The sequence below is a fragment of the Balaenoptera physalus genome (genome assembly GCF_965194825.1).
Source record: "Balaenoptera physalus genome assembly, chromosome: 15".
Classification (NCBI taxonomy): Eukaryota; Metazoa; Chordata; class Mammalia; order Artiodactyla; family Balaenopteridae; genus Balaenoptera; species Balaenoptera physalus.
The window spans coordinates 33,298,335-33,325,746 of NC_138894.1; the positions used below are offsets into that span (position 1 = coordinate 33,298,335).

Below are 27,412 nucleotides of genomic sequence, written 5' to 3' on the forward strand. Positions count from 1 at the left end.
AATGATATCTTCTACATTGAATCAGAAGGACTATTTCCTTTGTGTGATATGTAGCTTCTAAGGCAAGGTTGCTTTTCATTTTTACAGTTATTTCCTTCCTAACACAGAGAGCACATTGATCAACAGCCATCGTTCGCCTGTAGATCTTAGCTACCGGAGAAGAAAAAGAAAAAGTCAAGCCCCACATCTCTAATTCCCCATTTAGGGAATTCCCTGGCGGTCCAGCGCTTTAGGACTCGGTGCTTTCACGGCCAGGGCCACGCGGCGCGGCAAAAGAAAAAAAGAAAACACAAACATCCACATTTATCTAAAACAATATTGTGGAGTCCTTTGGATTTTCTTACATTTGAAAATCTTTTTTAATTGGATTCTAGGGATGATGGTTTTTTGAGGTCTTGGGATGTCATCTTCTTGGATGTGGAAGATGATTCTAAGTTCTAGGATAAATACAAAAACCTTCTTGATACTTTTTAAGCTTCCTTTCTGCTTATTATATGAGTTATATTCATGGAAAGATATATTTCTCCTAGGCTTAATACCTGTTACTTGCTGGGTAAAAATATGAATGAGCACAATAATGAAACTCTTTTACACTTACTATTTTGCTGTCTGCTTTGTACCGGTTTTCATTGAAATACTTGTCTATATATGTTGTGGCTACCTATACATTCACATTTGTTGCATTCTGTTGCTTGTTATGCATTTTTTACTGATTTATCGTCTCTGTCTGTATGCATTGGCTAGGAATTCATTCACCTCTATCACCTCCATCGTGTTTTTTGGTTAATAGTATTCACTAAAATAGAGTGGGCAAAATTCACTTTCATAATATTGCATGTATGGTACAGAATGTCATTTGTTAGTAAATTCATTAGGCTTTGATACTTGCCCACATACCCCAGTTTTCATTAATATCTATGGATTTCTTTTTCGTTACGTAACATGTTTTTCATGATTTTTCTTTGTCTTTCTAGAACTTATTGTATCTTCCTCCATATAAATCATACGCAATAGATCAGCTTATTCATCTATTAATTATTACTGCTATTATTATTGGTGGTGGTGTTATAACCACTTTATAGATGAGTAATCTGAAGTAATCAGATAACTTTTCTCTTTCCAAAAGCACTTAAGAAATCCACTTTCGGGTAATCATTTTGAGGTAGGATGAGAAACCAGGCTTGAAGAGGGCAAAAATGACTCTTTCAGTTCACCAGTTGGACTGAGCTATACGTCAACTCTAGGTAATAGCGTGGGAACTGCACAAGCAAAGGGAGACACTGAAGATGACAATGGTAATGGCCGTACTGTTTTCTAATGGACAAAAAAAATGCTTATATTATAAGTTCTATTTCTCCTGCTTTCTGGCACTATCATGCTCAGAGTGGAGTCCTGGCAAGGAAGTCAGGATACTTAGGTTCTGAAACCTGGTAATGACACTAACATAATGAGAGAACCTGAACAAGTCAACCCGACCTCTCTGAGCCTCAGTTTCCTTACTCGTGAAATGAGACTGAAAAAAGAGAAAGTTCTCTAAGGGCCTCCTAGTTCTAAAATGCTTCCAGTCTAGGAAACAGCATAGAAGTCAATACGAGTGCAGGCTGAAGGGAAAGACAGGGCAGGGAGAAGGTTGCTTCCAGCCTAGAGAACAATGTCTGAACCATACCACTTGGCTCTTCTGCCCATCTGTGCCCAAGATGGGAGCACAGGCAGTTAATACAGAAGAGTGGAAAACTGCTCAGTCCTTACAGCCATCATTAACTGTCTGATTTTGGGTTTCTCAGGAAGGGTCGATAGTAGAGGTGTCCTGAGAGCAAGAACCTTAAGATAATGCTGTTCCTCAAACGTAGTGAGAATTTCTCAACCTCCCTGAGTTTTTCATGACCCTCTTGTTCTTACAGAAAATTTCCAAAATCCATCTCTACTTGGAACTCTAAATTCTCTGCAGCATTCTCTTCCTGTGGTGAGCAATGCAACTTCCCTAACACGAAGTGTCTGCAACTTCTCCAGAGTCTCTGCCCCTGCCGTCAGTTCGGCATCGGCTACCGGTACCTCTTTCCAGACACTCATGGGTAGTGCCTACCTTTACCAACATTCCAGCACGACTATGTTATCTGGAGTTACTGACCACAGCCAGATCTCCACTTCAGCTCCTTCCTATCCAGGTGTTCTTGAGTGGGACATCACAGGAAGCACTGAAAAGAATTCCTCTTCACTCGGAGACTTTACTCTGGCACTCACTGACCGGCACCCAGCTGCTTCCTCCATGTTTATGGCAGCCCAGTATGATAAAACTTCAGACGCCAATAACATGGTCCCTCTATATCCATCACTTTCTGCCAGGCTTGCTCAGGGAGCACCATCTCAGATTCCAAATCAGGGGCATAGCCGCCTGTCACTTCCCTACCAGGAAGGAAGCCAGGTATATTACTATAACCAAGGCACACTGGGGTCTTCACTGTATGGAGAACTTGGCTCCTGCCCGCAATCCTATGGCTCCGCGTCATACACAGGAAGTAGGGCCTCTGCGCAACCAGAAATGGGAATGGGACTGAAGGAGATTCAGCCCACAAATATCCGACCACCAGCTTCCACCTCTGCAATCTGCCACCCTGTGTCTGCTCAACGCATCACAGAAACAAGTTTTCAAGGTGAGTATACAAACGGCAGAGAAAGTTGAAGAATGAGGTCGGCATTCACAAATGGGGTCAAATCGACAGCTGGGAAGGGGTGTAGAGACAGGTAGAATTTAGATCCTGAGCCTTTAGTAACCACTACCTTCGCTCAGTGCCCTCTGTTTTTAGACTCTATATAAGAACACCTAGGGCTTCCCTGGTGGCGCCGTGGTTAAGAATCCGCCTGCCAATGCAATGCGGGGGACACGGGTTCGAGCCCTGGTCTGGGAAGATCCCACATGCCGTGGAGCAACTAAGCCCATGTGCCACAACGACTGAGCCTGCATTCTAGAGCCCGTGAGCCGCAACTACCGAAGCCCACGCTCCTAGAGCGCATGCTCCGCAACAAGAGAAGCCCGCACACCGCAACCAAGAGTAGACCCCGCTAGCCGCAACTAGAGAAAGCCCGTGCACAGCAATGAAGACCCTGTGCAGCCAAAAAAATAAATACGTAGAATAAATAAGTTCAAACAATCAATCAATAAATAAACGTAAATTAAAAAAACAAAAAAACAAAAAGAACACCTAATGCAGGTGGGAAGGTGGCAGGGACACTGTAAAGGTCATCTATGCTACATGTACAAGAACCCCGAGAGCACACCAATAGGTACCACATTTTTCACTGCTGTAGCCGAGCATTCCCCCTGTACTACCACACTGTAGCACTCCCTTCCCTCGTCTACTGCTACAGTCTCTTTGGAAGGTGTCTCAGAACTCTTGTTATGAGAGTGCCAGTTGAAGTGTCCTCACTTCCGTCATTTATACCAGGATTTAAGACCTTGTGGTCCGAGATCCTGTCCAGAGAGCAAGCAGGCTAAGACTCTGTCTTTGTTTCTGTATTTCATCAGAAAGGGCTCTACCCCCTCTCCTAGTTCATGGTGTGAAGTGTTCTTAGCCTCTCGGGAAAGTGGGGAGAATTGAAAGGACTCTATATGAGAATGCTAGGCTTTGTAAAACATTTCAGTTGTTTAAAAAGAAGACTCATTTTGTATTGGACTTACAACAGTCCTATGAGATACAAAGAGAGCCAAGGATCAGTGACATGAAATGATCACCAGTTAAGCATTACAACAGTCACCGCTTACCTCGTAGCATAGGGCACTGTCCATGATCCTTAAGAAGAGTTAGTAGAAATGCCTTGCCCATCTTGCCCCTGAACCCCTTGAAAGGTACACGACTGCTGTGTTGGTGTTTAGGGGGAGCATCTCATTTACCAGGGACTGACTTCTCCCTTGATCCCTTTGTAGTGATGGAGCCTTCCCTGGTGATGAAAAATTCCCTGGGATTGCAACCTCCAAGCCAGACGTTTTGTGTGACACAAACTCAAGAACTCCCCAAGTCCTGCAGTAGCAGAAACAGTCACATACTTGAGAGTAACCCACCATCTGAACTTGGGGACATTTCAGTGACAGCTCCAGTCCAGAGTGCCAGGCGTCTCCTGGCCCTGCCTCCAGCTCCAAGCCAGGGACAAACAGAGAGTAAGAACGTGGAGGATATCAAAACCAAGCTGTCAAAGCCTCTGGAGGCCTACCAGATCCCAATAGAAAACCAAGATCCTCCACTACTCCCTTTGGGAATCCCTGATATTCCCCAGCCGCTGGCCTGCACCGATCCCCTCAGCCAAGAGGAGCAGCCTGGTTCTGAAAATGCTGATCTGGGAGAGAACAGCCTGAGTCGTCAGGACCTAGGGACACTTGAAAATGGGACTGAACCTAGCAGTGGTCTTGCAGACATTACTACACTGGCGGAGGATATTCACCTTCCCCAGCTCTTTAATTCTTGGAAAGATCTTGATCGATCCCAAGGTCCCAACGTGATCAAAGCTGAAGACACCAGAGCCATTAAGGTGAATCAGGTGCAGGAAAAGCCAAGTGTCGTAAAGGTTCCCTCTGATCAACCCAGGAAGAACAAACAGAAAGCCTCTGAGCCTATCGGTGGTGCTCCCAAGGCCAAAATCCAGCCAAAGGATCCAGAGTGCCTGTTAGGGGGAGAAGCGGTTATATGCACTGCTGCAGTCAGTGACAGGGCTCCTGCGAACACGGCCAAGCACTCTCAAGGCAAACCTCAGAAAGCTGCATCCGGAAAGATCAGCAAAACTGAGAGCCATGGGCAGGAAAAGACCAAAAGGACCAGAGGAAGAAACAAGGCTGAAGAGAACAAGCAGTCAGGGAACAAAGTCAAGGCAGAAGACAAGCCAGCAATCCCCAACACGAAGCGAAAGGAACACCAAACTGAGCTTCGCCAAGAGAGCTTTCAAAAGCCTCGAACCTCCCTTGGCGTGCGCATGCTGGAGTCTGTGAAGGTTCTTCATGCGCTGGGGAAGAAGAATGAGACGAAAACTGGGCTCTCTTCCTGTCGGCTCTTGGGAAATTCAAGCAACCCCAAAGACCCCCAGCCACCCCCAGCGATCCAGCCACGGCGGCATACCCCACGTGAGGGTAAGAGGCCTGAGAAAACGCAAGTCCAAGCCCAGAAACCAGACAGCAGTGCTGAAACAGAGTGTCCATCTCCATCCCAGTGTGAGCGGCCTCCTCCTGGGAAGGTCAAGTTGATACCTCTGCCTTTTTCTGCCTGGGACAAGCCTCAAGCTCGACCCGCTCCTCGGAGGCCACAGTCTCTGGCCTCACATCGGCCTGCTGTGGCTTACCGTGCCCAGCCTGGTTCTACTGACTCAGCTCAACCTGCTGCAGTCAATTCATCCCAGCCAGCTCCTGCCTCTTTGCCAGGTCCCGCCAAACCAGCTCAGCCAACTGTGGCCAACCCAACCCAACCGGCTTGGACCAACCATACCCAGCCTCGTGTCCCTCAGCCTGCTGCTCCTAGGCCTGCACCCTACAAAACTTCATCTGGCGCTTCTCTCCAGCGCGAGCCTGTTCCCCCTGCTGTGACTAAGCGCCAGTCCCCACCCAAGCTCCAAACCCAACTTCTACTCCAAGACTTCAGCAAGCAACGAGTTCCATGGAGGGAACCCAACGTGCCTGAGCCAGTCATGTCAAAGCCCATCGAACAAGAGCAGAGGCCAGAGCGAGAGGCCATGAAGAGGCGGGCTCAACAACAACGGGAGAATGCTGCCAGATACACCTCTTCGGGGAAGCTGCAATTTTTCACCCAGAGGGACAAAGAAATGGAAATTGCTGACTACTACGGATACGTCAGGTGACAGCTGCTAGGATTCTTGCTGCCACCTTGGCTACCAGCGGTTCTTCCATACATAGGTAAGATAGGTATAGAACCGAATAAGTAAATGGAATAGAATTAATAGATGAGTAATAAACCTTTCGAATTTTGAGATGCTGCTAACTGGGGCGTGAGAAAGGAAGGCCTGAAAGTTGGATGGGAGAATGAAGGAAAGGGGTAAAAACTGAGGAAAGAGGAAGGAACTTGGCCCAGGGCTAGGAAGGCCAAAAGAGACGTATGGATTTAGGAAAGGAAGCAGGAGTGAGGATGAAATGGCAGAAGTAAAAAGCAGGGTCAGGGGTCTGGGTTGAAAGAACACAATTGGAGTAGAGTTGAAGGTGACAGGAGATGAGTCTAGGTTTACTAGGAGAAATAGAAACAAAGTCTCTCGGGGAGGTTGGCCTTAAGTCTCACAACCACCAGATAGGTATTTCAGAAAACAAGAGGTTCACGACACATCTCTGAAAGGTTTGAGTTGCCTTATTCAGGTGTGATTATAGTGGGGGAATAGGCAAATCTACCAGAGAAGTGGCTAGGGCTCAGAGTCCTCCTAGGGGCAGCTGACGACAGGGCCAGAGCCAAGGGAACTGCTGTATCAGGAGGCCCACGAACAAATCAGGGGCATAGCCGCCTGTCACTTCCCTACCAGGAAGGAAGCCAGGTATATTACTATAACCAAGGCACACTGGGGTCTTCACTGTATGGAGAACTTGGCTCCTGCCCGCAATCCTATGGCTCCGCGTCATACACAGGAAGTAGGGCCTCTGCGCAACCAGAAATGGGAATGGGACTGAAGGAGATTCAGCCCGCAAATATCCGACCACCAGCTTCCACCTCTGCAATCTGCCACCCTGTGTCTGCTCAACGCATCACAGAAACAAGTTTTCAAGGTGAGTATACAAACGGCAGAGAAAGTTGAAGAATGAGGTCGGCATTCACAAACGGGGTCAAATCGACAGCTGGGAAGGGGTGTAGAGACAGGTAGAATTTAGATCCTGAGCCTTCAGTAACCACTACCTTCGCTCAGTGCTCTCTGTTTTTAGACTCTATATAAGAACAGCTAGGGCTTCCCTGGTGGCGCCTGCCAATGCAGGGGACACGGCTTCGAGCCCCGGTCTGCGAAGATCCCACATGCCGTGCAGCAACTAAGCGCATGTGCCACAACGACTGAGCCTGCATTCCAGAGCCCGTGAGCCGCAACTACCGAAGCCCACGCGCCTACAGCCCATGCTCCGCAACAAGAGAGGCCACCGCGATGAGAAGCCCGCACACCGCAACCAAGAGTAGACCCCGCTAGCCGCAACTAGAGAAAGCCCGTGCACACCAATGAGGACCCAGTGCAGCCAAAAAAATAAATACGTAGAATAAATAAGTTCAATCAATCAATCAATCAATAAACGTAAATTAAAAACAAACAAACAAACAAAAAAACAGAACACCTAATGCAGGTGGGAAGGTGGGAGGGACACTGTAAAGGTCATCTATGCTACATGTACAAGAACCCCGAGAGCACACCAATAGGTACCACATTTTTCACTGCTGTAGCCGAGCATTCCCCCTGTACTACCACACTGTAGCACTCCCTTCCCTCGTCTACTGCTACAGTCTCTTTGGAAGGTGTTTCAGAACTCTTGTTATGAGAGTGCCAGTTGAACTGTCCTCACTTCCGTCATTTATACCAGGATTTAAGACCTTGTGGTCCGAGATCCTGTCCAGAGAGCAAGCAGGCTAAGACTCTGTCTTTGTTTCTATATTTCATCAGAAAGGGCTCTACCCCCTCTCCTAGTTCATGGTGTGAAGTGTTCTTAGCCTCTCGGGAAAGTGGGGAGAATTCAAAGGACTCTCTATGAGAATGCTAGGCTTTGTAAAACATTTCAGTTTTTTAAAAAGAAGACTCATTTTGTATTGGACTTACAACAGTCCTATGAGATACAAAGAGAGCCAAGGATCAGTGACATGAAATGATCACCAGTAAGAATTACAACAGTCACCGCTTACCTCGTAGCATAGGGCACTGTCCATGATCCTTAAGAAGAGTTAGTAGAAATGCCTTGCCCATCTTGCCCCTGAACCCCTTGAAAGGTACACGACTGCTGTGTTGGTGTTTAGGGGGAGCATCTCACTTACCCGGGACTGACTTCAACCTTGATTCCTCTGTAGTGATGGAGACTTCCCCGCTGATGAAAAATTCCCTGGGATTGCAACCTCCAAGCCAGACCGCTTTCCTATGGAATGACAGAGAACTTCAGAGAACTTGTCGAGATGAAACACCAGTCAGTCTGCGGGAGAAAGGGAAGAAGAGAACGATGGAAATCGTTTCTGGGAAACTATTTTTACATTATGTTTTGTTTGTTCCTGGTAAATAAACTGAAATCTTCTTAACATTCAAACAAAATCTAAACCACTAAATTCAACAACACAGGAGTATAACTTTTGAAAAAAATTTCTTTGGCTGCGCAGCATGTGGGATCTTAGCTCCCCAACCAGGGATTGAACCCACGCCTGCTGCATTGGAAGCGCAGAGTCTTCACCACTGGACCACCAGGGAAGTCCCAGGAATAGAACTTTTAAAGGAGAAGGTATAAACCCCTGGGTTATATGAACTGGAGATTTTTAGTAAGAAGTCAATAGATCTTTTGTTAGGCACATTTTATGTTAGGCTGTCTCCCTGCACAGGACGCAGGCGCCTTGAAAATGGAAATCACATCCCTCTATAGTACGTCCCTCTTCTTTCTGCTTTGCAGTTTGCTGCTCCACTTGTTCAACCCCACCTAGTAATAACCTATACTTCCCTTGTTCCTGTTTTCCCATCTGGAAAACAGACAAAAGGCAACCAAACAACGCAAAGGTCTCAACAAATAAGGGATACCCAAAACCAGAGATGGCCAGAACTTCTGTATCCCTCATGAAACCTAGCCCGGTGTTCAATACTTAGGTATCATTAATACATGCGTGTTGACTGAAACAGTTGAAACGCAATTCTTCCACTTCCCAGTTTAGCTTTAGTCCTCATACAAAACCTGATCATCAAATTCCTTAATGCTAGGAATCACAGTGAAAAATAATTTCTCAACTGACTTCTGTCAGATGAGTGAGAACTAAGGTTAATTCAGTGTATCTGAAGCATAGAAAGTGAGGGCAAACGTGGCACAAGATGGGGCTAGAGAAGCAGAGAGGATTCTAGAGCACGCAGAGTCTTAAAGGCCACCAGTGTGTTTTCTATTCTCAAAACAATGTTTGTGAGCGATGTTTATGAGCAATGTTCCAACTTGCTTTGAAGCTTTCTTGTGTGAAGAATGGATTGGAGGGAAACAAGATATATGGACACTAGTTAGGACCTAATCGCAACAGACAGGCAAGTTCAGTATTAGGATGTTGAGGGAGAGCTGACAGATTCCAAAGAAATTCAGGAGATAAACTGAAGCGGGCTTCATGGGGTATGAGATGGAGGAAAGGAAGGTCTTAGGGAATTAAAGGGTTTACTGCACACATGAGCAGAGTCTCAAAATTAATCATTTGAACGTACAGAGGTGGATCTCCCAAATGACACCGGTTAGGAAGCAACGGTACGCCCTGTAGAATTCCTAGAGACAGCACAAATCAACTGTTTCGATGGAAAATTCGGCGGGACCCTTGATTTCCATGGGAATATAGAGAAAAGAGACACTGATCTGGCTTGCAGGTATTTAGGAAGTTGTTAGCCTGACATCACATACTAGTCTCATGTAAGTAGGCCGTCTGAAGTATGAAGCTTAGGGGAAAAACCTTGAAGAAAACTTAAAAGCTTAAGCCACACCTCTATACTACACCACCTTTCACAGTTTCTTCTCAGATAAGCAGCATCCCCATCAGTGAAGAAACTCACATCCCATAATAGGAACAACAGGCCTAAAAATTAAATGTGTGTCTTTGGAGGTCCCATCTATGCGATATCTTCCTGGTACCAGAAAAGTCCCCAGGAAGATCGATCTTTGCACCCCTGAAAGCTTACCACCAAGGAAAATGACTAGGTCCATAGATTTCCTCCCTCAAACCAGCCTACCTCACACATAAATCACTAGCAACTCAGCCCTTAACTCACATTATCACAGTCACAAGAGTGGTTAGGGAGAAAAGCACTAACCAGGGGAACTAACACAGAGGCAATCCAGGCCAAGCTGGGCTGGTGGCAGATATCTGCTCCTTACGCTCGGGTGCATAATGCGACTCACCACAATGCCTTTTTCACAGACCCTTTTTAAAGTTTCTCCACAAAATCCAACAGCTCAAGTTAGCTCATGACGCTTCAAGGTAAACAATCGTCAAGAGAAAAACATGCAATATGTCTTACAATGTTGGATTCCTTACAAATAGGACAAGGAAATAACCATGTAGACAAAACCAGAGCATTTGAAAACATCTGCGTTCTACAAACATACCAGTGAATGCTATAAATAAGGTAATATGACATAAAACAAAATGAAAACTAGATGTGAGACTGTTCTCTTCAGTGTACAGACTTCATGGCAGTTGCTGCACGATCTAGCTACTTATATCTACAACTCTCTGTTCTGTTAATACAAAATGAGGCCCAAGTGTGTCAACTTGTTTCCCACAGAAACCAAAAAACCTACATGCATCTCTTTTCTCCGGTGCCCTTTCACCTTACCTGCTCCCAGTTCTCCACCAATGTCCTCCTCTTTCTCTAATTATTCTCCTCTTCATTGTGCTTGGCCTTGCACCCAAGCATGCAAGACAGAGAGTCCTAGAGGTCCGAGATTCTAGAGGGGCTGTTTGCAAGGGGGAGGAGATTACGGTAACTGCCACACTGTATATACTTCTGTGCAAAGAAAGAGGGACAGTGTTCAGAATGTCTCTCACATATAAAAAGAGCTGGATGGCAGGATACCTGTGTGGCCCAAGGAACTAGAGCTAGCAAATCATGGGCAAAACAATTGCAACCAAAGGCTGGAAGAGGAAAGGTCTGCAACCAGCTCTGTCTCCTGGCTCTCTGGTATTTGCTGCCAATGGGCAGAGTCTATTTCGTGAAGCATCAAGCACTGAAAAGAAGACTCCTGCTGCTGGAAGTTGACAGGAAGGAACATCCAATGCAAGATCAAGGCTTGTCCTAGAAGCAATGCCCATAATGGAAGAAAAAAAAAAAAAAAAAAGAAAGCGGAAGAGAAATGTTAAGTCGCAAGTCCAACCTGGCCCCCAGCCTAGCCCAGCCCAAGGAAGGTAGGAGTCAAGGAGAAGAAACTAAAAGAGAAGAGCCTTGGACCACAACATTCTCCACAGGGTACACTCAACAAACTTCACCCTGCTCTTTAACCAAGTTACAACTGTAATAGTTCAAACTACATGGCTCTTTCCTTCCTAAGGATACTAGTTAAATAAGATCTATATAGCTCTAAGTATATGATACATAAAATAGAATACTCTGTAGAATATAAGTAACTGTTAGTTAATTATATTAATGAACGTCTGTAAGAAATGTTGCAATGATTTCCCTAATGGAAGAGCCTGGGGGAGGTAAATCTGTCTTCTAGGATTTCCTCCCCAGAGCTCAGAAATTGAGGGGTTGTTTTAGCTCTCCTACGCTCTCTTCACCCAAGCCCGCCCTCCTGTTGGGGATCGGACCTCCCTATTGGCTAGCTCATACCTTTCAACTGCCTGCTTTGTGACATCACTCTCCTACCAAACCTACTACCACTTGGTAGAGGTCTTGGGGTTTCCGTGGAGCCGTTTGGACCAGTAACCAGTGACCTTTGTACTGGACACGTGCGCCGTTCAGCTGCAGCCACTCAGACATCCTCTAGTGTTGTCTCCTCATCCCTTGTACCTGCAGTTGATGTCTCCTCTTCTCTGACCATGTCAGGTAAGAAAAGAAACTTTGGAAAGTTTTGCGTTCGATTTCTTGTGCCCCTAAATTGAGGAGGAGATTCAAAATAGCGTGGAGTAATGAGGGAAAGTATTGAACTACAAGTCTGGAGACCTAATTTCAGTTTTGACTTTGACGTTTACTGTCTGTGTGACTTTGGACAAATCACTGACTGCCTCACAAAGCCTGCTGCTTTCCTTATCTGTTACGTTAGGATACCACATTGGGTTGATCACTCTGATCCCCTTCTTTTCCAATATTGAGCCTTAAAGGGTACCCATGTAGAAAATGAAATCAGAGACTTCTCAAAAGAGTGTTTCAACAGAAACATAGAAAAGCCAGGTGACACAGAAAACTAGCGATATATACCAAGATGTTTCATCTCCAATGGTCTCCCTCCACTAGTATTTCGACTAGTTGAAAAGAGAGAATAGGGAGAGAGGATGGAGAGTACTGGGCTATATAGGGAGGCACAGAGTCAAACGTAAGCAAGTTTAGGATTGTTTTCATTAGCACAGGCCAACAGGAACCAAGAGATGGGAAAAAAATATAAGAATGAAGAGGGAAAGCATAGAGGAGCTCTCAAGAAAGAGGCAGTTTGCCATGGAATGTTGATGGGAGCCAAAGATTTTAAATTAAAGCAGAAACAGCACAGAGGGAAATCTGCTCAGAGCAGGGCAAAACAAAGCTGATGGTAGCAAATCCTTACATTAACAGACTAAGAAGGAAAGTAAGGCCAGAACAGGGGATCACCAGGAAGGGCAGCCTATCAGAAAAGTCATACTCCGTTTTCTTTCTTTTATTGCCTCTCTGAATACAGCTGGCACTTGACAGTTTGGAATAGAAACATTTTAGAAGTATGTTTTAGAAATGATGCTTCCTAGAAACCAGAAACCAAAGTGGTTATCTAGGGGGCTGCTTTTCAGTGTTCTATTCTTTCTAATTTTTAAACTAGGTAGACATTTGACCAATTAAACATTTTAAATGATATCTTCTACATTGAATCAGAAGGACTATTTCCTTTGTGTGATATGTAGCTTCTAAGGCAAGGTTGCTTTTCAATTTTTACAGTTATTTCCTTCCTAACACAGAGAGCACATTGATCAACAGCCATCGTTCGCTTGTAGATCTTAGCTACCGGAGAAGAAAAAGAAAAAGTCAAGCCCCCACATCTCTAATTCCCCATTTAGGGAATTCCCTGGCGGTCCAGCGCTTAGGACTCGGTGCTTTCACGGCCAGGGCCACGCGGCGCGGCAAAAGAAAAAAAGAAAACACAAACATCCACGTTTATCTAAAACAATGTTGTGGAGTCCTTTGGATTTTCTTACATTTGAAAATCTTTTTTAATTGGATTCTAGGGATGATGGTTTTTTGAGGTCTTGGGATGTCATCTTCTTGGATGTGGAAGATGATTCTAAGTTCTAGGATAAATACAAAAACCTTCTTGATACTTTTTAAGCTTCCTTTCTGCTTATTATATGAGTTATATTCATGGAAAGATATATTTCTCCTAGGCTTAATACCTGTTACTTGCTGGGTAAAAATATGAATGAGCACAATAATGAAACTCTTTTACACTTACTATTTTGCTGTCTGCTTTGTACCGGTTTTCATTGAAATACTTGTCTATATATGTTGTGGCTACCTATACATTCACATTTGTTGCATTCTGTTGCTTGTTGTGCATTTTTTACTGATTTATCGTCTCTGTCTGTATGCATTGGCTAGGAATTCATTCACCTCTATCACCTCCATCGTGTTTTTTGGTTAATAGTATTCACTAAAATAGAGTGGGCAAAATTCACTTTCATAATATTGCATGTATGGTACAGAATGTCATTTGTTAGTAAATTCATTAGGCTTTGATACTTGCCCACATACCCCAGTTTTCATTAATATCTATGGATTTCTTTTTCGTTACGTAACATGTTTTTCATGATTTTTCTTTGTCTTTCTAGAACTTATTGTATCTTCCTCCATATAAATCATACGCAATAGATCAGCTTATTCATCTATTAATTATTACTGCTATTATTATTGGTGGTGGTGTTATAACCACTTTATAGATGAGTAATCTGAAGTAATCAGATAACTTTTCTCTTTCCAAAAGCACTTAAGAAATCCACTTTCGGGTAATCATTTTGAGGTAGGATGAGAAACCAGGCTTGAAGAGGGCAAACATGACTCTTTCAGTTCACCAGTTGGACTGAGCTATACGTCAACTCTAGGTAATAGCGTGGGAACTGCACAAGCAAAGGGAGACACTGAAGATGACAATGGTAATGGCCGTACTGTTTTCTAATGGACAAAAAAAATGCTTATATTATAAGTTCTATTTCTCCTGCTTTCTGGCACTATCATGCTCAGAGTGGAGTCCTGGCAAGGAAGTCAGGATACTTAGGTTCTGAAACCTGGTAATGACACTAACATAATGAGAGAACCTGAACAAGTCAACCCGACCTCTCTGAGCCTCAGTTTCCTTACTCGTGAAATGAGACTGAAAAAAGAGAAAGTTCTCTAAGGGCCTCCTAGTTCTAAAATGCTTCCAGTCTAGGAAATAGCATAGAAGTCAATACGAGTGCAGGCTGAAGGGAAAGACAGGGCAGGGAGAAGGTTGCTTCCAGCCTAGAGAACAATGTCTGAACCATACCACTTGGCTCTTCTGCCCATCTGTGCCCAAGATGGGAGCACAGGCAGTTAATACAGAAGAGTGGAAAACTGCTCAGTCCTTACAGCCATCATTAACTGTCTGATTTTGGGTTTCTCAGGAAGGGTCGATAGTAGAGGTGTCCTGAGAGCAAGAACCTTAAGATAATGCTGTTCCTCAAACGTAGTGAGAATTTCTCAACCTCCCTGAGTTTTTCATGACCCTCTTGTTCTTACAGAAAATTTCCAAAATCCGTCTCTACTTGGAACTCTAAATTCTCTGCAGCATTCTCTTCCTGTGGTGAGCAATGCAACTTCCCTAACACGAAGTGTCTGCAACTTCTCCAGAGTCTCTGCCCCTGCCGTCAGTTCGGCATCGGCTACCGGTACCTCTTTCCAGACACTCATGGGTAGTGCCTACCTTTACCAACATTCCAGCACGACTATGTTATCTGGAGTTACTGACCACAGCCAGATCTCCACTTCAGCTCCTTCCTATCCAGGTGTTCTTGAGTGGGACATCACAGGAAGCACTGAAAAGAATTCCTCTTCACTCGGAGACTTTACTCTGGCACTCACTGACTGGCACCCAGCTGCTTCCTCCATGTTTATGGCAGCCCAGTATGATAAAACTTCAGACGCCAATAACATGGTCCCTCTATATCCATCACTTTCTGCCAGGCTTGCTCAGGGAGCACCATCTCAGATTCCAAATCAGGGGCATAGCCGCCTGTCACTTCCCTACCAGGAAGGAAGCCAGGTATATTACTATAACCAAGGCACACTGGGGTCTTCACTGTATGGAGAACTTGGCTCCTGCCCGCAATCCTATGGCTCCGCGTCATACACAGGAAGTAGGGCCTCTGCGCAACCAGAAATGGGAATGGGACTGAAGGAGATTCAGCCCACAAATATCCGACCACCAGCTTCCACCTCTGCAATCTGCCACCCTGTGTCTGCTCAACGCATCACAGAAACAAGTTTTCAAGGTGAGTATACAAACGGCAGAGAAAGTTGAAGAATGAGGTCGGCATTCACAAATGGGGTCAAATCGACAGCTGGGAAGGGGTGTAGAGACAGGTAGAATTTAGATCCTGAGCCTTCAGTAACCACTACCTTCGCTCAGTGCCCTCTGTTTTTAGACTCTATATAAGAACACCTAGGGCTTCCCTGGTGGCGCCGTGGTTAAGAATCCGCCTGCCAATGCAATGCGGGGGACACGGGTTTGAGCCCTGGTCTGGGAAGATCCCACATGCCGTGGAGCAACTAAGCCCATGTGCCACAACGACTGAGCCTGCATTCTAGAGCCCGTGAGCCGCAACTACCGAAGCCCACGCGCCTAGAGCGCATGCTCCGCAACAAGAGAAGCCCGCACACCGCAACCAAGAGTAGACCCCGCTAGCCGCAACTAGAGAAAGCCCGTGCACAGCAATGAAGACCCTGTGCAGCCAAAAAAATAAATACGTAGAATAAATAAGTTCAAACAATCAATCAATAAATAAACGTAAATTAAAAAAAACAAAAAAACAAAAAGAACACCTAATGCAGGTGGGAAGGTGGCAGGGACACTGTAAAGGTCATCTATGCTACATGTACAAGAACCCCGAGAGCACACCAATAGGTACCACATTTTTCACTGCTGTAGCCGAGCATTCCCCCTGTACTACCACACTGTAGCACTCCCTTCCCTCGTCTACTGCTACAGTCTCTTTGGAAGGTGTCTCAGAACTCTTGTTATGAGAGTGCCAGTTGAAGTGTCCTCACTTCCGTCATTTATACCAGGATTTAAGACCTTGTGGTCCGAGATCCTGTCCAGAGAGCAAGCAGGCTAAGACTCTGTCTTTGTTTCTGTATTTCATCAGAAAGGGCTCTACCCCCTCTCCTAGTTCATGGTGTGAAGTGTTCTTAGCCTCTCGGGAAAGTGGGGAGAATTGAAAGGACTCTATATGAGAATGCTAGGCTTTGTAAAACATTTCAGTTGTTTAAAAAGAAGACTCATTTTGTATTGGACTTACAACAGTCCTATGAGATACAAAGAGAGCCAAGGATCAGTGACATGAAATGATCACCAGTTAAGCATTACAACAGTCACCGCTTACCTCGTAGCATAGGGCACTGTCCATGATCCTTAAGAAGAGTTAGTAGAAATGCCTTGCCCATCTTGCCCCTGAACCCCTTGAAAGGTACATGACTGCTGTGTTGGTGTTTAGGGGGAGCATCTCATTTACCAGGGACTGACTTCTCCCTTGATCCCTTTGTAGTGATGGAGCCTTCCCTGGTGATGAAAAATTCCCTGGGATTGCAACCTCCAAGCCAGACGTTTTGTGTGACACAAACTCAAGAACTCCCCAAGTCCTGCAGTAGCAGAAACAGTCACATACTTGAGAGTAACCCACCATCTGAACTTGGGGACATTTCAGTGACAGCTCCAGTCCAGAGTGCCAGGCGTCTCCTGGCCCTGCCTCCAGCTCCAAGCCAGGGACAAACAGAGAGTAAGAACGTGGAGGATATCAAAACCAAGCTGTCAAAGCCTCTGGAGGCCTACCAGATCCCAATAGAAAACCAAGATCCTCCACTACTCCCTTTGGGAATCCCTGATATTCCCCAGCCGCTGGCCTGCACCGATCCCCTCAGCCAAGAGGAGCAGCCTGGTTCTGAAAATGCTGATCTGGGAGAGAACAGCCTGAGTCGTCAGGACCTAGGGACACTTGAAAATGGGACTGAACCTAGCAGTGGTCTTGCAGACATTACTACACTGGCGGAGGATATTCACCTTCCCCAGCTCTTTAATTCTTGGAAAGATCTTGATCGATCCCAAGGTCCCAACGTGATCAAAGCTGAAGACACCAGAGCCATTAAGGTGAATCAGGTGCAGGAAAAGCCAAGTGTCGTAAAGGTTCCCTCTGATCAACCCAGGAAGAACAAACAGAAAGCCGCTGAGCCTATCGGTGGTGCTCCCAAGGCCAAAATCCAGCCAAAGGATCCAGAGTGCCTGTTAGGGGGAGAAGCGGTTATATGCACTGCTGCAGTCAGTGACAGGGCTCCTGCGAACACGGCCAAGCACTCTCAAGGCAAACCTCAGAAAGCTGCATCCGGAAAGATCAGCAAAACTGAGAGCCATGGGCAGGAAAAGACCAAAAGGACCAGAGGAAGAAACAAGGCTGAAGAGAACAAGCAGTCAGGGAACAAAGTCAAGGCAGAAGACAAGCCAGCAATCCCCAACACGAAGCGAAAGGAACACCAAACTGAGCTTCGCCAAGAGAGCTTTCAAAAGCCTCGAACCTCCCTTGGCGTGCGCATGCTGGAGTCTGTGAAGGTTCTTCATGCGCTGGGGAAGAAGAATGAGACGAAAACTGGGCTCTCTTCCTGTCGGCTCTTGGGAAATTCAAGCAACCCCAAAGACCCCCAGCCACCCCCAGCGATCCAGCCACGGCGGCATACCCCACGTGAGGGTAAGAGGCCTGAGAAAACGCAAGTCCAAGCCCAGAAACCAGACAGCAGTGCTGAAACAGAGTGTCCATCTCCATCCCAGTGTGAGCGGCCTCCTCCTGGGAAGGTCAAGTTGATACCTCTGCCTTTTTCTGCCTGGGACAAGCCTCAAGCTCGACCCGCTCCTCGGAGGCCACAGTCTCTGGCCTCACATCGGCCTGCTGTGGCTTACCGTGCCCAGCCTGGTTCTACTGACTCAGCTCAACCTGCTGCAGTCAATTCATCCCAGCCAGCTCCTGCCTCTTTGCCAGGTCCCGCCAAACCAGCTCAGCCAACTGTGGCCAACCCAACCCAACCGGCTTGGACCAACCATACCCAGCCTCGTGTCCCTCAGCCTGCTGCTCCTAGGCCTGCACCCTACAAAACTTCATCTGGCGCTTCTCTCCAGCGCGAGCCTGTTCCCCCTGCTGTGACTAAGCGCCAGTCCCCACCCAAGCTCCAAACCCAACTTCTACTCCAAGACTTCAGCAAGCAACGAGTTCCATGGAGGGAACCCAACGTGCCTGAGCCAGTCATGTCAAAGCCCATCGAACAAGAGCAGAGGCCAGAGCGAGAGGCCATGAAGAGGCGGGCTCAACAACAACGGGAGAATGCTGCCAGATACACCTCTTCGGGGAAGCTGCAATTTTTCACCCAGAGGGACAAAGAAATGGAAATTGCTGACTACTACGGATACGTCAGGTGACAGCTGCTAGGATTCTTGCTGCCACCTTGGCTACCAGCGGTTCTTCCATACATAGGTAAGATAGGTATAGAACCGAATAAGTAAATGGAATAGAATTAATAGATGAGTAATAAACCTTTCCAATTTTGAGATGCTGCTAACTGGGGCGTGAGAAAGGAAGGCCTGAAAGTTGGATGGGAGAATGAAGGAAAGGGGTAAAAACTGAGGAAAGAGGAAGGAACTTGGCCCAGGGCTAGGAAGGCCAAAAGAGACGTATGGATTTAGGAAAGGAAGCAGGAGTGAGGATGAAATGGCAGAAGTAAAAAGCAGGGTCAGGGGTCTGGGTTGAAAGAACACAACTGGAGTAGAGTTGAAGGTGACAGGAGATGAGTCTAGGTTTACTAGGAGAAATAGAAACAAAGTCTCTCGGGGAGGTTGGCCTTAAGTCTCACAACCACCAGATAGGTATTTCAGAAAACAAGAGGTTCACGACACATCTCTGAAAGGTTTGAGTTGCCTTATTCAGGTGTGATTATAGTGGGGGAATAGGCAAATCTACCAGAGAAGTGGCTAGGGCTCAGAGTCCTCCTAGGGGCAGCTGACGACAGGGCCAGAGCCAAGGGAACTGCTGTATCAGGAGGCCCACGAACAAATCAGGGGCATAGCCGCCTGTCACTTCCCTACCAGGAAGGAAGCCAGGTATATTACTATAACCAAGGCACACTGGGGTCTTCACTGTATGGAGAACTTGGCTCCTGCCCGCAATCCTATGGCTCCGCGTCATACACAGGAAGTAGGGCCTCTGCGCAACCAGAAATGGGAATGGGACTGAAGGAGATTCAGCCCGCAAATATCCGACCACCAGCTTCCACCTCTGCAATCTGCCACCCTGTGTCTGCTCAACGCATCACAGAAACAAGTTTTCAAGGTGAGTATACAAACGGCAGAGAAAGTTGAAGAATGAGGTCGGCATTCACAAACGGGGTCAAATCGACAGCTGGGAAGGGGTGTAGAGACAGGTAGAATTTAGATCCTGAGCCTTTAATAACCACTACCTTCTCTCAGTGCTCTCTGTTTTTAGACTCTATATAAGAACAGCTAGGGCTTCCCTGGTGGCGCCTGCCAATGCAGGGGACACGGCTTCGAGCCCCGGTCTGCGAAGATCCCACATGCCGTGCAGCAACTAAGCGCATGTGCCACAACGACTGAGCCTGCATTCCAGAGCCCGTGAGCCGCAACTACCGAAGCCCACGCGCCTACAGCCCATGCTCCGCAACAAGAGAGGCCACCGCGATGAGAAGCCCGCACACCGCAACCAAGAGTAGACCCCGCTAGCCGCAACTAGAGAAAGCCCGTGCACACCAATGAGGACCCAGTGCAGCCAAAAAAATAAATACGTAGAATAAATAAGTTCAATCAATCAATCAATCAATAAACGTAAATTAAAAACAAACAAACAAACAAAAAAACAGAACACCTAATGCAGGTGGGAAGGTGGGAGGGACACTGTAAAGGTCATCTATGCTACATGTACAAGAACCCCGAGAGCACACCAATAGGTACCACATTTTTCACTGCTGTAGCCGAGCATTCCCCCTGTACTACCACACTGTAGCACTCCCTTCCCTCGTCTACTGCTACAGTCTCTTTGGAAGGTGTTTCAGAACTCTTGTTATGAGAGTGCCAGTTGAACTGTCCTCACTTCCGTCATTTATACCAGGATTTAAGACCTTGTGGTCCGAGATCCTGTCCAGAGAGCAAGCAGGCTAAGACTCTGTCTTTGTTTCTATATTTCATCAGAAAGGGCTCTACCCCCTCTCCTAGTTCATGGTGTGAAGTGTTCTTAGCCTCTCGGGAAAGTGGGGAGAATTCAAAGGACTCTCTATGAGAATGCTAGGCTTTGTAAAACATTTCAGTTTTTTAAAAAGAAGACTCATTTTGTATTGGACTTAACAACAGTCCTATGAGATACAAAGAGAGCCAAGGATCAGTGACATGAAATGATCACCAGTAAGAATTACAACAGTCACCGCTTACCTCGTAGCATAGGGCACACTGTCCATGATCCTTAAGAAGAGTTAGTAGAAATGCCTTGCCCATCTTGCCCCTGAACCCCTTGAAAGGTACACGACTGCTGTGTTGGTGTTTAGGGGGAGCATCTCACTTACCCGGGACTGACTTCAACCTTGATTCCTCTGTAGTGATGGAGACTTCCCCGCTGATGAAAAATTCCCTGGGATTGCAACCTCCAAGCCAGACCGCTTTCCTATGGAATGACAGAGAACTTCAGAGAACTTGTCAAGATGAAACACCAGTCAGTCTGCGGGAGAAAGGGAAGAAGAGAACGATGGAAATCGTTTCTGGGAAACTATTTTTACATTATGTTTTGTTTGTTCCTGGTAAATAAACTGAAATCTTCTTAACATTCAAACAAAATCTAAACCACTAAATTCAACAACACAGGAGTATAACTTTTGAAAAAAATTTCTTTGGCTGCGCAGCATGTGGGATCTTAGCTCCCCAACCAGGGATTGAACCCACGCCTGCTGCATTGGAAGCGCAGAGTCTTCACCACTGGACCACCAGGGAAGTCCCAGGAATAGAACTTTTAAAGGAGAAGGTATAAACCCCTGGGTTATATGAACTGGAGATTTTTAGTAAGAAGTCAATAGATCTTTTGTTAGGCACATTTTATGTTAGGCTGTCTCCCTGCACAGGACGCAGGCGCCTTGAAAATGGAAATCACATCCCTCTATAGTACGTCCCTCTTCTTTCTGCTTTGCAGTTTGCTGCTCCACTTGTTCAACCCCACCTAGTAATAACCTATACTTCCCTTGTTCCTGTTTTCCCATCTGGAAAACAGACAAAAGGCAACCAAACAACGCAAAGGTCTCAACAAATAAGGGATACCCAAAACCAGAGATGGCCAGAACTTCTGTATCCCTCATGAAACCTAGCCCGGTGTTCAATACTTAGGTATCATTAATACATGCGTGTTGACTGAAACAGTTGAAACGCAATTCTTCCACTTCCCAGTTTAGCTTTAGTCCTCATACAAAACCTGATCATCAAATTCCTTAATGCTAGGAATCACAGTGAAAAATAATTTCTCAACTGACTTCTGTCAGATGAGTGAGAACTAAGGTTAATTCAGTGTATCTGAAGCATAGAAAGTGAGGGCAAACGTGGCACAAGATGGGGCTAGAGAAGCAGAGAGGATTCTAGAGCACGCAGAGTCTTAAAGGCCACCAGTGTGTTTTCTATTCTCAAAACAATGTTTGTGAGCGATGTTTATGAGCAATGTTCCAACTTGCTTTGAAGCTTTCTTGTGTGAAGAATGGATTGGAGGGAAACAAGATATATGGACACTAGTTAGGACCTAATCGCAACAGACAGGCAAGTTCAGTATTAGGATGTTGAGGGAGAGCTGACAGATTCCAAAGAAATTCAGGAGATAAACTGAAGCGGGCTTCATGGGGTATGAGATGGAGGAAAGGAAGGTCTTAGGGAATTAAAGGGTTTACTGCACACATGAGCAGAGTCTCAAAATTAATCATTTGAACGTACAGAGGGGGATCGATCTCCCAAATGACACCGGTTAGGAAGCAACGGTACGCCCTGTAGAATTCCTAGAGACAGCACAAATCAACTGTTTCGATGGAAAATTCGGCGGGACCCTTGATTTCCATGGGAATATAGAGAAAAGAGACACTGATCTGGCTTGCAGGTATTTAGGAAGTTGTTAGCCTGACATCACATACTAGTCTCATGTAAGTAGGCCGTCTGAAGTATGAAGCTTAGGGGAAAAACCTTGAAGAAAACTTAAAAGCTTAAGCCACACCTCTATACTACACCACCTTTCACAGTTTCTTCTCAGATAAGCAGCATCCCCATCAGTGAAGAAACTCACATCCCATAATAGGAACAACAGGCCTAAAAATTAAATGTGTGTCTTTGGAGGTCCCATCTATGCGATATCTTCCTGGTACCAGAAAAGTCCCCAGGAAGATCGATCTTTGCACCCCTGAAAGCTTACCACCAAGGAAAATGACTAGGTCCATAGATTTCCTCCCTCAAACCAGCCTACCTCACACATAAATCACTAGCAACTCAGCCCTTAACTCACATTATCACAGTCACAAGAGTGGTTAGGGAGAAAAGCACTAACCAGGGGAACTAACACAGAGGCAATCCAGGCCAAGCTGGGCTGGTGGCAGATATCTGCTCCTTACGCTCGGGTGCATAATGCGACTCACCACAATGCCTTTTTCACAGACCCTTTTTAAAGTTTCTCCACAAAATCCAACAGCTCAAGTTAGCTCATGACGCTTCAAGGTAAACAATCGTCAAGAGAAAAACATGCAATATGTCTTACAATGTTGGATTCCTTACAAATAGGACAAGGAAATAACCATGTAGACAAAACCAGAGCATTTGAAAACATCTGCGTTCTACAAACATACCAGTGAATGCTATAAATAAGGTAATATGACATAAAACAAAATGAAAACTAGATGTGAGACTGTTCTCTTCAGTGTACAGACTTCATGGCAGTTGCTGCACGATCTAGCTACTTATATCTACAACTCTCTGTTCTGTTAATACAAAATGAGGCCCAAGTGTGTCAACTTGTTTCCCACAGAAACCAAAAAACCTACATGCATCTCTTTTCTCCGGTGCCCTTTCACCTTACCTGCTCCCAGTTCTCCACCAATGTCCTCCTCTTTCTCTAATTATTCTCCTCTTCATTGTGCTTGGCCTTGCACCCAAGCATGCAAGACAGAGAGTCCTAGAGGTCCGAGATTCTAGAGGGGCTGTTTGCAAGGGGGAGGAGATTACGGTAACTGCCACACTGTATATACTTCTGTGCAAAGAAAGAGGGACAGTGTTCAGAATGTCTCTCACATATAAAAAGAGCTGGATGGCAGGATACCTGTGTGGCCCAAGGAACTAGAGCTAGCAAATCATGGGCAAAACAATTGCAACCAAAGGCTGGAAGAGGAAAGGTCTGCAACCAGCTCTGTCTCCTGGCTCTCTGGTATTTGCTGCCAATGGGCAGAGTCTATTTCGTGAAGCATCAAGCACTGAAAAGAAGACTCCTGCTGCTGGAAGTTGACAGGAAGGAACATCCAATGCAAGATCAAGGCTTGTCCTAGAAGCAATGCCCATAATGGAAGAAAAAAAAAAAAAAAAAAGAAAGCGGAAGAGAAATGTTAAGTCGCAAGTCCAACCTGGCCCCCAGCCTAGCCCAGCCCAAGGAAGGTAGGAGTCAAGGAGAAGAAACTAAAAGAGAAGAGCCTTGGACCACAACATTCTCCACAGGGTACACTCAACAAACTTCACCCTGCTCTTTAACCAAGTTACAACTGTAATAGTTCAAACTACATGGCTCTTTCCTTCCTAAGGATACTAGTTAAATAAGATCTATATAGCTCTAAGTATATGATACATAAAATAGAATACTCTGTAGAATATAAGTAACTGTTAGTTAATTATATTAATGAACGTCTGTAAGAAATGTTGCAATGATTTCCCTAATGGAAGAGCCTGGGGGAGGTAAATCTGTCTTCTAGGATTTCCTCCCCAGAGCTCAGAAATTGAGGGGTTGTTTTAGCTCTCCTACGCTCTCTTCACCCAAGCCCGCCCTCCTGTTGGGGATCGGACCTCCCTATTGGCTAGCTCATACCTTTCAACTGCCTGCTTTGTGACATCACTCTCCTACCAAACCTACTACCACTTGGTAGAGGTCTTGGGGTTTCCGTGGAGCCGTTTGGACCAGTAACCAGTGACCTTTGTACTGGACACGTGCGCCGTTCAGCTGCAGCCACTCAGACATCCTCTAGTGTTGTCTCCTCATCCCTTGTACCTGCAGTTGATGTCTCCTCTTCTCTGACCATGTCAGGTAAGAAAAGAAACTTTGGAAAGTTTTGCGTTCGATTTCTTTTGCCCCTAAATTGAGGAGGAGATTCAAAATAGCGTGGAATAATGAGGGAAAGTATTGAACTACAAGTCTGGAGACCTAATTTCAGTTTTGACTTTGACGTTTACTGTCTGTGTGACTTTGGACAAATCACTGACTGCCTCACAAAGCCTGCTGCTTTCCTTATCTGTTACGTTAGGATACCACATTGGGTTGATCACTCTGATCCCCTTCTTTTCCAATATTGAGCCTTAAAGGGTACCCATGTAGAAAATGAAATCAGAGACTTCTCAAAAGAGTGTTTCAACAGAAACATAGAAAAGCCAGGTGACACAGAAAACTAGCGATATATACCAAGATGTTTCATCTCCAATGGTCTCCCTCCACTAGTATTTCGACTAGTTGAAAAGAGAGAATAGGGAGAGAGGATGGAGAGTACTGGGCTATATAGGGAGGCACAGAGTCAAACGTAAGCAAGTTTAGGATTGTTTTCATTAGCACAGGCCAACAGGAACCAAGAGATGGGAAAAAAATATAAGAATGAAGAGGGAAAGCATAGAGGAGCTCTCAAGAAAGAGGCAGTTTGCCATGGAATGTTGATGGGAGCCAAAGATTTTAAATTAAAGCAGAAACAGCACAGAGGGAAATCTGCTCAGAGCAGGGCAAAACAAAGCTGATGGTAGCAAATCCTTACATTAACAGACTAAGAAGGAAAGTAAGGCCAGAACAGGGGATCACCAGGAAGGGCAGCCTATCAGAAAAGTCATACTCCGTTTTCTTTCTTTTATTGCCTCTCTGAATACAGCTGGCACTTGACAGTTTGGAATAGAAACATTTTAGAAGTATGTTTTAGAAATGATGCTTCCTAGAAACCAGAAACCAAAGTGGTTATCTAGGGGGCTGCTTTTCAGTGTTCTATTCTTTCTAATTTTTAAACTAGGTAGACATTTGACCAATTAAACATTTTAAATGATATCTTCTACATTGAATCAGAAGGACTATTTCCTTTGTGTGATATGTAGCTTCTAAGGCAAGGTTGCTTTTCAATTTTTACAGTTATTTCCTTCCTAACACAGAGAGCACATTGATCAACAGCCATCGTTCGCTTGTAGATCTTAGCTACCGGAGAAGAAAAAGAAAAAGTCAAGCCCCCACATCTCTAATTCCCCATTTAGGGAATTCCCTGGCGGTCCAGCGCTTAGGACTCGGTGCTTTCACGGCCAGGGCCACGCGGCGCGGCAAAAGAAAAAAAGAAAACACAAACATCCACATTTATCTAAAACAATGTTGTGGAGTCCTTTGGATTTTCTTACATTTGAAAATCTTTTTTAATTGGATTCTAGGGATGATGGTTTTTTGAGGTCTTGGGATGTCATCTTCTTGGATGTGGAAGATGATTCTAAGTTCTAGGATAAATACAAAAACCTTCTTGATACTTTTTAAGCTTCCTTTCTGCTTATTATATGAGTTATATTCATGGAAAGATATATTTCTCCTAGGCTTAATACCTGTTACTTGCTGGGTAAAAATATGAATGAGCACAATAATGAAACTCTTTTACACTTACTATTTTGCTGTCTGCTTTGTACCGGTTTTCATTGAAATACTTGTCTATATATGTTGTGGCTACCTATACATTCACATTTGTTGCATTCTGTTGCTTGTTGTGCATTTTTTACTGATTTATCGTCTCTGTCTGTATGCATTGGCTAGGAATTCATTCACCTCTATCACCTCCATCGTGTTTTTTGGTTAATAGTATTCACTAAAATAGAGTGGGCAAAATTCACTTTCATAATATTGCATGTATGGTACAGAATGTCATTTGTTAGTAAATTCATTAGGCTTTGATACTTGCCCACATACCCCAGTTTTCATTAATATCTATGGATTTCTTTTTCGTTACGTAACATGTTTTTCATGATTTTTCTTTGTCTTTCTAGAACTTATTGTATCTTCCTCCATATAAATCATACGCAATAGATCAGCTTATTCATCTATTAATTATTACTGCTATTATTATTGGTGGTGGTGTTATAACCACTTTATAGATGAGTAATCTGAAGTAATCAGATAACTTTTCTCTTTCCAAAAGCACTTAAGAAATCCACTTTCGGGTAATCATTTTGAGGTAGGATGAGAAACCAGGCTTGAAGAGGGCAAACATGACTCTTTCAGTTCACCAGTTGGACTGAGCTATACGTCAACTCTAGGTAATAGCGTGGGAACTGCACAAGCAAAGGGAGACACTGAAGATGACAATGGTAATGGCCGTACTGTTTTCTAATGGACAAAAAAAATGCTTATATTATAAGTTCTATTTCTCCTGCTTTCTGGCACTATCATGCTCAGAGTGGAGTCCTGGCAAGGAAGTCAGGATACTTAGGTTCTGAAACCTGGTAATGACACTAACATAATGAGAGAACCTGAACAAGTCAACCCGACCTCTCTGAGCCTCAGTTTCCTTACTCGTGAAATGAGACTGAAAAAAGAGAAAGTTCTCTAAGGGCCTCCTAGTTCTAAAATGCTTCCAGTCTAGGAAATAGCATAGAAGTCAATACGAGTGCAGGCTGAAGGGAAAGACAGGGCAGGGAGAAGGTTGCTTCCAGCCTAGAGAACAATGTCTGAACCATACCACTTGGCTCTTCTGCCCATCTGTGCCCAAGATGGGAGCACAGGCAGTTAATACAGAAGAGTGGAAAACTGCTCAGTCCTTACAGCCATCATTAACTGTCTGATTTTGGGTTTCTCAGGAAGGGTCGATAGTAGAGGTGTCCTGAGAGCAAGAACCTTAAGATAATGCTGTTCCTCAAACGTAGTGAGAATTTCTCAACCTCCCTGAGTTTTTCATGACCCTCTTGTTCTTACAGAAAATTTCCAAAATCCATCTCTACTTGGAACTCTAAATTCTCTGCAGCATTCTCTTCCTGTGGTGAGCAATGCAACTTCCCTAACACGAAGTGTCTGCAACTTCTCCAGAG

The 27,412-nt window shown here is 45.1% G+C and overlaps 1 protein-coding gene and 1 long non-coding RNA gene across 9 annotated transcripts in view; one reads left to right on the forward strand and one right to left on the reverse strand.

The window, feature by feature from the left end:
* Positions 1-27,412, reverse strand: part of LOC309643390 — a 2,123,356-nt gene that overhangs the window by 616,649 nt on the left and 1,479,295 nt on the right. The gene's annotated exons all lie outside the window — the stretch shown is intronic.
* Positions 1-27,412, forward strand: part of LOC309643464 (uncharacterized protein) — a gene marked incomplete at both ends in the record, with an annotated part of 203,918 nt that overhangs the window by 7,497 nt on the left and 169,009 nt on the right. Inside the window, 2 exons of the mRNA XM_082426204.1 lie at positions 1,902-2,651; positions 3,923-5,831. Coding sequence (XP_082282330.1) covers positions 1,902-2,651; positions 3,923-5,831 — 2,659 coding nt within the window. The remainder of the gene's footprint in view (positions 1-1,901; positions 2,652-3,922; positions 5,832-27,412) is intronic.